Genomic DNA, 12,951 nt, shown 5'->3' with positions numbered 1-12,951 from the left:
CAAACGTCGGGAGTCAATTCAGTACACCAATAAAACGAAATCAGACTAAACATATAATTAAAAATGTTTACCTAGAAACGGTAAATCTGAAAGAACTTCCTTAACGGAACTTTTAAAAGGCAGTAGATGAATATATTAAGTATTAAATATAAATATTAAAGATTATATTCGTGAATTAGTTCATGCTAAATTTCATTTAGTTATTTGTTTCATGGTTAAGAACGATGGGTCAATGAGAAATAGATGATCTAAATATGGCAGGAGTGATTACAAATAGTTCCCGGATTTTTCCGTTATTATTATTATTATTATTATTATTGCAAAGTCGAGACTTGGCTACATATTTTATATTTTATGAATTTTCTGATTGGATTTCAAGTCTTTTTGTTGAATAATCAACACACTCCACTTTAAAGGGTTTGGAGGAGGGAAATAATATCCTGTTGCGTAGATTCGCTAGGGGATTGTCAAATTATGCCAGTCTACTGATTGTTCCGTTTATTATTATTACTATTATTATTATTATTATTATTATTATTAAATAGTCATAAAATAGGCCATTGGTAAAGTAAGATTGATAAAATTACTCAAATCGTTGCATAATGGGAAGGAAGTTGTTCATTGATATGGTGAAGTAAATATTTGGTCTAGGAATTAATTCGTGCGGTTGGACAAGAGATGGCGCAACGAACGGAGCGTCCCACAGTTCCGTGTATCCACACATGTGTTGCAAACCCCTGTCATCGCGTATCGTTCGTAGTATAGGGCAGTGGATTAAAGCGTCAACAACACCAGTTTGTAGTTAAGTGAACATGGCGCAATTTGTGCCTGATAAAGTGTTTTTGCGGGGTGTCCTGCTGCATTACTTTAACATGCAGAAAAGTGCGACTGAAAGTCATCGTATTTTGGTGGAAGTGTATGGTGACCATGCTCTAGCTGAGCGAACGTGCCAGAAGTGGTTTGCACGGTTTAGAAGTGGTGATTTCGGCTTGGCAGACCAAGAGCGAGCTGGACAGCCAAAAAAATTTCAAGACGAAGAATTGACAGCATTGCTCGAGCAGGATTCGTGTCAAACGCAGGAACAACTTGCAGCAGCATTAGGCGTTGATCAAACAACAGTCTCCAAACGCTTGAAAGCCATGGGAATGATTCAAAAGATGTCACATTGGGTTCCACATGAATTGAAAGACAGAGACGTTGAAAGACGAAAAACCATTTGCGAATTGCTGCTTCAACGACAGAGCAGAAAGGGGTTTCTGCATCGAATTATTACGGGTGATGAGAAGTGGATCCATTACGAGAACCCTAAACGAAAAAAGGCCTGGGTGAAACCAGGTGAACCAGGTCCATCACAACCAAAACGAGATATTCACTGTGCAAAGGTTATGCTGTGCATATGGTGGGATATAAAAGGTGTGGTGTACTATGAGCTGCTGCAACCAGGTGAAACTATGAATGGAGAACGTTATCGACGACAATTAATGCGTTTGAAGCAAGCTCTGGCCAGAACACGGCCAGAATGGGAGAACAGACATGATAAACTTATTGTTCAACATGATAACGCTCGCCCACATGTCGCAAAACCGGTCAAAACCTATTTAGAAAATGTCGGATGGGAAGTTTTACCCCACCCGCCGTATTCACCAGACGTTGCTCCTTCGGACTACTACTTGTTCGATTGCATGAACAACGATTTGATTGGACAGCGGTTTACTTCTTCAGAAGATATCGAAACATGGATCTCTGACTGGATCGCTTCCAAGGATGAGGACTTCTTTCGCCACGGAATCCGTACATTGCCTGACAGATGGGCGAAAGTGGTGGCTAGCGATGGACAATATTTTTCTTAAGGTATTTATGTATTTTGTGTTTGTACTACAGCTTCAATGTGTGCGTACCAACCGCACGAATTAATTCCTAGACCAAATACCATTTTATTTTGTTTCAAGTGACTAATAAATAATCTAATCCTTAATCGTAAATTTATGTACGAATTGGAATAAAACATTTTGAACGCGAAGTAGTGCTTTGTGTTTTGCATGGTGAGTTAGAAATTTTGCTGTGCAAGTTCACTTGATATTGCTTTTTTTTATTTATTATTATTTATTTGGATATGAAATTGATCTCTTCGGTTGTCAGATCTAATCAATGCAGTTATTTATGTATCATTACTGGTTATGCATTTGCAATTAGGATTGTATTTATCAATTTATGGGTGTACGGATTTAATCTTCACGTAGGTAGGGCCATTTCTAAAACTGACGCGAAACAAGTTTCTTCTGGGTCAGTTCATCTGTATAGCAGTAGTCAGTTATATTGTACTATCAATAGAAAGTACAATATAACAGTAGTATTTATTCCTTTAAATAGATTACAGAAGGTTGAGATGCATACATTTCCAAACTTGAATTCGAAATTATCTTAAAAGCCATTGCGCCACCATGTGTTTACTTCAGTGAGAGCCACTTGAGCTTGACAATATCCTTGCACCGCAATTTCGATTGAGAAAACTTGTATGAAACGCAGGAAGGAGGATCTTGTCCCATTCCTTTTTACAGGATTTCCTCACGTCCTGAAGAATGTGATACGATGCGAAGGAAGTGCTTTGTTCAGGTCACAACCGCAGAAACCTATAAGTCTGGTATATCTACAAATGAATTAGCCTTGATGCTAGTAGATGTTTCTATTCGTTGCAGAAATCTATGCGTAGAATGAGATGTATGTGGTGATGCCTTGTCTTGTTGCAAAGACTTGATTTACAGTGTTCTGTACAGAAGAGCTAGATCTGTATAATTAGGTGTCAATATGTGTTGATGGTATACACAGTTGATTTTACAGTTCTGAGGTATCTGACAAATAGTAAATATTCCATTAGCAGTATCCCGCGATCACCATCAGTCCTTTGGAGAAACTTATCTTGCAATGATGGATGAATTCCGGACGGGATTTTTGGTTGGCCGAAGTGTAAGTTATGAATGAATTTTACCACAATCTGAGAGAGAAATTGGGGGCACGGTGGCTCAATAGTAGAGCGCTTACCTCTAGTGCATGGGGTCCCTTTTTTGATCCCCGGCCAAGTAAGTTTGTGGGGGACAACATCATGTCCATGGGTTTTCTCGGGGTACTCAAGTTTCCTCCCACGTTCTCATTCCATCAATTCTTCCATCATTCACTTGTTTCAATCATAGTTTCCCTTAATCTAAAAGAGCATAATCGTGGCACGTTAAACTGAAAGATTTAGTTTCTAAGAAAGAAATCCAACGTTGCTACGAATTTCCACTTGTCGCTGAATAAAGGGCACTTGTATAGACGTCTGCAATTCGTCTTTTTCTCATAATGATGGGATTCATTTAGTAATGTCCTCGGCAATTAAGTACCGTATGCATATTTAATTTGTCGCGCAGAGTAGGATTCACAGTTCTTTGAGTCACTTGTAGTTGTAATTGTGTGGTCATCTCACATTGTATAGGAGGGGGCGCGGTGGCTCAGTGGTAGAGCGTTCACCTCTGGTGCTTGGGGTCCCGGGTTCGATCCCAGCCCCCGCCAAGTGAATTTGTGGTGGACAAACACCGTGCTCGTGGGTTTTCTCGGGGTTCTCCCGTTTCCTCCCACTTTCTTCATTCCACCATTTCACTCATCTCTCATCATCACCGTCTCCTTTAGCCTAACCGGCATAACCGTGGGACGTAAAACTAAAAGATTTCATTTCATTTTCATTTTCACATTGTATAGGGAGATTTCCTTAAAAAAAGACATTGTGCTGACTTGTGATATACGTTGCACGATTGCTTCGGCACTCTTCAGTGGATAAATTAATAGCTGGAACCTGTTAACTTTATATTGCTTAATTTTGCTCTTGACACTAGTTGGTCATATGGTGCACCCATTTTCTTTGCTCTGTTCTTGAATCTTAGACCCAGAACACTTGATGTGGAAAAGTGGCACGATATATCCTTCCCAAAACCGGTTCACTTTAGGAGCCATGATGCAACACTTACGATAGCGAAACAGTGCTGTAAGCTCGTAGCTGTATATTGACTTTCAGACAGTCTAGTGCGAAAGATGCTGTGTGCATGAGTAGGGATACACGTGACTCAACATTTTATACCATCTTTGAAACAAGTCACGTCATCTAAATCAAGATCTTAATTGTTGATGCGAACTGTAGTTCATTTTCAACCCAGGTCATTTTATGCTCTCCTTGACAGTGTAAGGCATTATGTGGAGCGTGTTAAAATGTTTCATATACTTGCATGGGTTCAAAACTGCTAGTTCCTGTCACTTAAGTGCTTCAAGTTTTCGGAGGGATCGCGTTTATTCGGATAACCTTAAGCAGGATTCACGTTTGCTACTTTATATTTTTACAAATTGTGTATTACTGGGTCGCGTGATTTAACAGTGGCAATATCGCCTCTAACTTTATCGTCCTTCTCTCATCCGAAACACAGAATCGTTTACATTTAAATCAACATCAACGAAATAGTAAACAACTACAACATTCATTTGTTTGAACATATGAACAAATAGAGAAATGAAAGAACTGTTGACTTCCATTGATATCTCAAGTTTTGAGTTCTGGATGAGTCATTTTGTATTTGATTGGTACTTTTATGTGTTGGAAACTGCATTCTAACATTGCGCTCGTATGGCACTTAGTTTTTTCTTCACTCCCTGATTGATGAAACGTGTAGCGATAGGCTTATTGTGTACCTTTTTCAGTGCATGTGATTGATTTCACTTCAGAATTCATTTGTTCTAACCACGAACTGTATATCCACTAAAGATAAATACATACCGTTGCAATATTTGAACAAAAATTAAATTAGTCAGCAGGAATTAGCAAAATTCGAGTTTCTTTAATTACAGGCTGTTTCGCGTGTACGTAATCAAATTGTACTTACTAAATAGTTCCGAAAATTCATCGCACCAGGTGCGGCAGTGCTCGATGTGTCTCCCATGCTTTCGAACGATGACCCGGCAACTACAGTTTGAATTGCAGAAGATTCCATTGGAGAACTATTATAGGGATCTTGTTCCATTTCTTTTGTACAGCTCTCCAGAGTCCATTTGTAGTTTTCATATACTCTTGCCCAAAAACCACTTTAAGCCGTCCAAATCTGGACTTGCGTCTGGAAACTTCACAAGTATCTCGTTGAAAGGTTGGTCTGTATTCCAGTAACTTTATTATCGTGGTAGAATGTGAGGGACACATTTGAGGTATGTGTTGAAGTTTTGTCTGGATGGTGCGGACCATGTTGATCTCATGTTCGTACAGTTATGGTAGCTTTACTTGTAGACCAGCCTCAGAATCTCCTCCTTGTAGTACTAAAAGTTTATTTTGCAGTTCTTTTTGACCCTGCAAATCTTCAATTTGCCTCAGTGACAGTAGCCAGTAATCACCATAAACCCTTTCGGGAAAACTTCTGTGCATGTTCACATCCACTGGTGAAGCGCTTAGCGCCTTTCTTTGTACATATTGGCTCTTCCTTTCCGCAGTCGGAAGTGCACCCACGCCTCATCCAATGTAATGACGTACCACTATCTTGAGTTTAACAGATACCGCTCCTACTGCTTTACATTTGCGTTCCTATCGGTGGACATCGATAGTGTGATAACAGGTAGCCTTGAACACCTTTTCTTGATTCAGTCATTGACGCAAGGGGCAGTTGACAGTTCTAAAAACACATTTAGGCGATTCACCATCTGTCTTTGGGTCGGAAGATTCTCTTGCATGGTCCATTTTGCGAAGTTTCATGTGAATGCTGGTGATGACTGTGCACTTCCGTATACTCGTCCTTTTTGTTGAACAAACGCTGATGCCACTGAATCCGTATACCTGCCCATTACATTCTTGATTAAAGTAAGGCTAATGTTACAACCCTTCAAAAGCGACTCAGTTCGGGCGGAGTTTTCGACCCAGTAAAGAAAGAAAGAAAGAAAAAAAAAAACACTACCCTGACAGACGCGTTTACCAAGGTGGGGCGAGACAATTATACGCATGGGGAAGAGGAAACAAACGCAATGGCCTTCTTTATTGGAACTAGTTAATCTCAATATAAACGCAGCATAAGACGTTGCAACTATGAAAACTGGTTATGAACTGATCTTAAAAGCCAAGGAAATTGTTTTGCGAGATTTTTGTGACTATTTCGACTAATATAGTTCTTGTTTTCTTTTGTTTTGTAGCCAAGTGGAATTCAGAAAAATCTTGGACTTGGACAGTTGAGTGATTTCGAACAAGAATTATTGAAAGCTGCAATCCCAGAGTTAAAGAAGAACATTCAGAAAGGAGAAGACTTTGTTAACAAGTAAAAGAGCAAAAGATAAGACAATGTTGTATCCCGTTTTTGTGAAAGTTAGACGAGCATTGAGAAGAAATTTTCTAAAAGACTGTTGTTAATGATTCGTGGACAATTACAGTTTCAATCTTGTACAGAAATTAGGCATTTAATAAATTTGCTATTGCACCATTGTACAGTAGATTTAAGGAAATTAAATGTGATAATGGCCTCTTTATTTATTGCCTAGTTATTTGCAATTTAATATATGCTTGTAATACGAGAAAAAAAAAACACTGTTTTATACTTGGTTTTATTGACTTTCAGTGAATCTGAAGAATGAATGCCTTTAGCATAATTTTCTGCTGTAGTTGATATCTGTTGTTAGTTTTTTTTTTCTTTCTTTCTTTTCCCCTCGAAGGCTGATCGAAAACTAATTTCTCAGCAATATGTAGGCCGATTTGTTACTGTGGATGAAACGTAGGTTCACTACTCAGCCGCTCAAAGATAAAAAGGAAGTATCTACATTTTGCTTGTTTTGAAAAAAAAAAAAAAAAAAAATCATTAACGTTACTGTTAAAGACTTTGATTTCTTTTCTCTTACCCTTTTGATAGGCATAATAGGGCAAAAATGACGGAGCAGGACGTTTGGGCGCAAAGCAGTCCACGATGAGTTGCTACGGCGTGGTTGTTCGTTCTTAACTGGTCATTGAGAACTGTCATACAGATTCCATATTCTTATTGGAAGTAATGTTTTGCAGTCCACTTGTATCGTTCCATTACGTTAGATATATTATAAAGGACAAAAATTTGTTTTGGGGTGTAACAGACTTTCTACAGTAAATTTTATTTGGCCTAGTCTTCCTAAATCAATGTATAGCTAGTGCCTATAAGTACCTATTTTTTATGAAATCTGAAATAACTTTTTATTAATACAATAGAGTATCAACTGTCTGGCCTAATGGGCAGATAAAAAAAAAAAAAATCAATAAATACTTCCTGAATCACCCATATCATTAAAAATACCATTTTTATTCCAAAAACAGCTCTTATTCTTTTCCTCTTGGTACTTATTATATTGGTATAATTTATTATAGGAAATGAATTTAATAATGTCTGACTCAAAACATCAAGTGCACAGTACAGTATGAATATATAGTCACATCTTTAAAATTACTAAACATTAACGAAAAACGTATTTTTTTTACACACAAATTACATGTTTTTATTACATATGTCTTATTTTATTAAAAGGAAATATTCTTTTAGAACTGAGCTGCATAGTACGGAGACCGGACAATCAATAGTTTGGGCTACGGTTTCTTCCCATTTAGTTTCAGCTAGTAAAGATAAGTTGGGCATGATATGCAAAAACTTCACTGTGTTCAGGATGTTATTTTTAGTTTTTGCAAAATTATTTGCGGGAGTTTTTTCGAAATTTCCAGTGCTTAAACATTTGGGCTCTAGTTATACATTATAACTTATGCAGGTAGGTAAACCTATTTGTATAAAAGGTTTTGCGCCCAAACGACCGCGCCCAAATATCATGAACCCAAAAATGACATAACCAGGACATGCACAAGCTTAAAATAATACATGTAGTACAAAAACATTAAAATGGCGTGAAATGTAGTTACTTCCCTTTACCTTTGGGCGGTCGTACTATACGCCAAAAATTAACAGCAATCAAAGTGGGTCGAAGCTGGTGGCCCTGCACCAAAAAGGGCGCTCTGTTTCATCTGAGGGAAAGTTAGTCATTGTTTTTCTTGTAAAAGAAAGAAGAAAAAAAATTAGGAAAACGCACCTGTCCACAAAAGTGCTTAGCCGATGGGAAAACAGGGATTTGGAGCACGAATTATTGGAACATTCACTCTATTCACCACATTTGGCATCCTCTGGTTTCTACTTATTCCCACATGTTAATGAAATTTGTCTAGAAAATGTTTTGTGTCGAGTGAAGAGGTTAGTAGATGGGTATTGTAGAGTCCTTCCAGAATCGCGCTTCAAGGATAAAATCTACTCACTGTCAAAAACATTGGATAAAATGTATTGACCTAAAAGGTTACTATATAGAAAAGTAAGCATATGTGATCTACTAGAAAACAGTTTTTCGCTGCCAAGGCGAGAACGTTTCACCTTGCCCACGTATTAATTTCCTGTGAACAATTGATGTAACCCTTTACTACCAAATTTAACCCTCCCGCTAAAGGCGAGGATACCAGATATTTTCATGACCTTTTTCCGGTCACTATGTGCATTAACTTACTTAAAATTATGTAACTCTACTGCTTGTTAATATATTTTCTACAAAGAAAAAATCTACAATTTTATTAGCGTTAAACGAAAATAATAATAAATAAAAATCAAAGAGAAGACATACTCCAATCGATAGATCTCATAAAACTGAAGAAAGTAATTGAATCAGTCAAAATCCGTATCCATAGTTAAGAAAACTAATAAAAACTGATTCTTTTATAAACCTAAAATTGATGCTATACGGTGGCCGCTCAACTATTAGGATGAAGCTCATATTGAAATATAAGGTAACCAAAAAAAGTTCTTGCGGTTCTAAAGCAGTGATAAGCAAAGAGCTATACAGTGGACGGTACGTACCTTAAGACTTCGAAATACTCTACATCAGCATCCAACACCTTTTGCTAACATTCCTACAGCTACATAATACCCTGGTAATAAAATTCGGCAGTCGTGGATTCAAAAGTCCGTGAGTGCGTTTCGCAGGTCTCCATTAGTTACGAAGGATCTACAGAGGTGCTTATTGAGTGAATGAAACAAGTGGAAATTTTTTGGCGCAAGGTTCAGTGAATATGATGCATGGCACAGTGTCTTCCAGCCAAGTTGCTGAAGGGCATTCCGAGTCTTCTTTTGTCACATGTGGTTTGGCATTGTTATGCAAGAACAACATACATTTGCGATTCACCAATGTTGACTCGAGCTCCCTCATAGCTAAGCGGTTAGCGTACGCGCCTTTGGCGTGGGAGACCTGGGTTCGATTCCCGACGGGAGCTCATGTGGTTCGGATTCCACGTTAATCAGTAGGTCCACGTTTCATATAGCCTCGCTGCTGAAAGGAACGCTAAACTAAAATCACCTCACCTCAATGTTGACTCCTGCTGCAATGCACTTTGCAACTGCTGAGATTAGAATAGGAGTGATGATCTGACCAGGTGGGAGGAGCACGTAATGCGCCACTTGCCAACAATTCTAGCATACATACAGCATAACCTTTTTTGGATACAGATGTGGTCGCGAAGTGTAAGTAACAGGGTCATGGTGCAACAGCCAGTGTCTGGTACGCTTGGGAATGTCACAGAGGACCCAGTTTTCATCATCAGTGAGCAATCAATCAAAAATTGGTGTGTTCAAGTGGCGACTAAGTAAGGACAAACCGACTGTCACTTGTTCCTTGTTGGCTGCTGACAGTATGTGAGGTACCCACTTATTTAACTTGTATGACTTATCTGTTTAATGGAAATGCAGTCTGATAGTTTCAGCGGAAACTTGAACCCTTTCTTGCAAGTACGTCTCACGTTAGACCACGGTCCTCCTCGATGTGGCTGCTTTCGGGGCCTCGTCATCCAACGCATGTGGTTGTCCACTGCGAGGTTCATCCGAAAGGATCACATCTCCCGAACATAATTTCTGGAACCGATGCCAGGCAGTGTGTTCGTTCACGGCATTCTCTCCTAATTGCTGGCACTTAACGGCAGCTGACAGGACTATTTTAAAGTCGTACAACAAACACACACGAACTAGCTGCTTCGATACCTCCATTTCTCTCCGGCACTAGACGAGCAATGATTACTATACGTGTACAATATGCCTGTATTACTGTAGGTCGATGGTCAGACTAACTCCTATCGCTTAGCAGGCACGTGCGTAATTTCGTTTCCTCTTTGTGAGCGCATGATTAACTGGACGCTTAAAACAGCAATAATTGTTTTGGTTACCTTGTATATACTCTCATTAAGCTTTCCAGCATAATACTATCAAGAGAAAACTAAGTTAAAGCCAAAAATTACGGTTGACTCTTAAACTCGTTTATCTATAACATTGTCCAAGGTAAGACATGAGGGTAAATTTACTTGCGTAGCTTTGGAGGAAATGAAGTTAATAAAAGAAAAGCATTTTTAAGGTTCTAAAATCATTCGTTGCCAATAATATTAATAGTTTTTATTCTGTAGAAAGAAATTATTTACTTCTTTACAGTGTATATACAAATAAATGGTGACACACACATACACACGCATTACGTGTAAACTCCGCTAAAGACAAGTGAAGATAATCACGCGAAACTTAAGTTTATGATTGTAGGATCTATGCAAGTAGCTAAAGCGGTCAGTATTCCATGCATGGGGATGGACAGTTATCGATACCCGTGAAGATGTTAACGGATTCAACAAGATAGTTGCTCTAGCTGTAATTACCCCCCTCAAAAAAAAAAAAAAAAAAAAACTTTCATTCAAGAGTTATCGTGTGAAGTAATGTACGGATATACTATCATTGCAATGTTGCAAGGGGCGCTAGCATGATCACAATAAATGTAAAAGACACTATGAAAGAATATATTGCAATACTTTTTGTGTTATTTTGAATTTGAAAATAATCATATACATACTAAAAGGCTTTTGGAATCTATTTTTTTAAAGTTATAGCACCGTGAAATCAGGACGTACTTGGGGTCAACCTAGACAAAATAAGTGAATAATAAAAATGAAACGATAGTTGCCATGAAAAAAATGCTAAAGCTCCAGGAGCAAATAATCTCTTAGCGAAACATGGAAAGGTTTAGGCAATGAAGGAGTGCAGTTTTGTACTCGACTTTTTAATAGGATATTGAAAACGGGAAATATGCCAATTGAGTGGAGAAGTAGCTGCATTATACCACTTTTTTAAAAATGGAGATGATGTGAAGAATGTAGCAACTGCAGAGGAATAAAGCGAGTCATGCAGTGAAGCTCTGGGAGAGAATGACAGAAGCAAGATTGAGAGAAGAGACCAAAATTACAGAGAACCAATTTAGTTTCATGCCAGCACTTGGGATGTTAATGGAAATATACAGAGAATACCTGAAAGATCTTCATATGGTTTTCATCGACCTAGAAAAAGCATATGATAGGGTGCCACGGGCACTTATTTGGTGGACACTGCAGTAAGAAGTGTGTTCCGAACACACACATCTGTGTAATTCAAGATATGTTTAAGACAGGAGTGAAGAGCTCGTGCGAAATAACAGAAGAGTTCGCAGTTAAAGTGGGATTTCATTAGGGATGTAGTCTTAGCCCATATATTTTTGCAATTATGATGGACGAACTTACAAAAGATACCCAAGAGTTAGCAACTTGGAATATGATATTTGCACACTGTGCTAATTAGATAATTTATACTGGGGGGGGGTGGAGATAAATTAGGCCAACAGGACGCAGAGTCTGAAGGTACAATAATTGAAAATGAGACAATAATCCCTTTGTTTGACATGCACACACACAACTTTTCTGAATGTGTTTAAATGTTGTATTCACTCTTATGCTCGTACCTCTCTTAAGGTTTACTTCATAATTCGGCCCGGGTGATAGCCTTGATCACAAGAGTATGTTAATTTTTCCGCTCATATTGACATCTTCCACTTTGCGTTATTACACACAGCCTTGCGGAAGGAAATCTACTTCAGTATTATGAAAACTACTAAAACTATAAGTTAAACCGGACTTACTTTAAAAAAAAAAATCTACGTATTAGCCTATAATACGAGAAATGGATTGTTGCTGCTTCCGATTTCTGCCATCAAGGTCAAATCGAAGGCCAAATATTTAAAAACTCTCAATTCAAATTTCGAGCTTGTGCTTCTACTTCCCGCTAATGCTGCGCCCTCAATATATATATATATATATATATATATATATATATATATATATATATATATATATATATATATATAAATGTTCAAATATCGATTCCATGACGGAGCTCAGGAAATCAACACTTACAATTACTTTCCTGTTGATTACAGCTGAGTAGGTCGAACTCAGATTTTGAGTACAGTTCTAAAAGTTCATTTCCGTATACTGTAAAAGGCAGTAATGTCCCAACAATAATACTCCGTTTAAGTTCTATGAAGTCCACTTGTTCTATTTATTGGATATTATGAATATTATGCAAACTTGAAAACTAAAATGAAATATAACAAAAATTAAAACAAGGTGATAATTGATACAAATGTAGAGGATGAATATGACATATCAGACCACCAAGTATGGTAGAAGAAGCTATTTGTTTACTTCTCGGTCAACCGCTAAGAGCATTTATAAATCCATATGAGACTTTGTTATGTGCAATTATAAAGGTAACCATGAAAGTTCTGTCGCTTCTGTAAAGGTTTGTGTTCAATTAGTCCTCACGCCATGAGTTGAATGCGAATGGAGATAAGGCAAATGTCAGTTGTTGATGCGGTTATATCCAACATACCATCTGGTTGTGGAACTTCAGTTACACCATAAACTTGCGTAAGGACAGATTGGACATGGAACCTCCAAGAGCGCCATAAGGGCGTGTATGCTGTACGAGTTCAAATTGGGATCAGACTCCGCTGCAGCGGGGCGAAAGATATGTCAGGCCTTTGTTGAGTGTGTCGTGACTACGTGGACAGTGCAGTGGT

At 38.1% G+C, this 12,951-nt stretch overlaps 1 protein-coding gene across 1 annotated transcript in view; it reads left to right on the top strand.

Moving 5' to 3' along the window:
* Mdh2 (malate dehydrogenase 2) overlaps window positions 1-6,516 on the top strand; it is a 32,927-nt gene extending 26,411 nt beyond the window's left edge. Inside the window, exon 7 of the mRNA XM_081768756.1 lies at window positions 6,187-6,516. Coding sequence (XP_081624882.1) covers window positions 6,187-6,312 — 126 coding nt within the window. The 3' untranslated portion in view covers window positions 6,313-6,516. The remainder of the gene's footprint in view (window positions 1-6,186) is intronic.
* Window positions 6,517-12,951: the final 6,435 nt, after the last annotated feature.

This window comes from Thermobia domestica, chromosome 8 (genome assembly GCF_964235325.1).
Source record: "Thermobia domestica chromosome 8, izTheDome1.hap1.1, whole genome shotgun sequence".
NCBI lineage: Eukaryota > Metazoa > Arthropoda > Insecta > Zygentoma > Lepismatidae > Thermobia > Thermobia domestica.
The sequence above is the reverse complement of the archived record's forward strand: the minus strand, read 5'-3'. Positions and strand labels throughout refer to the sequence as shown.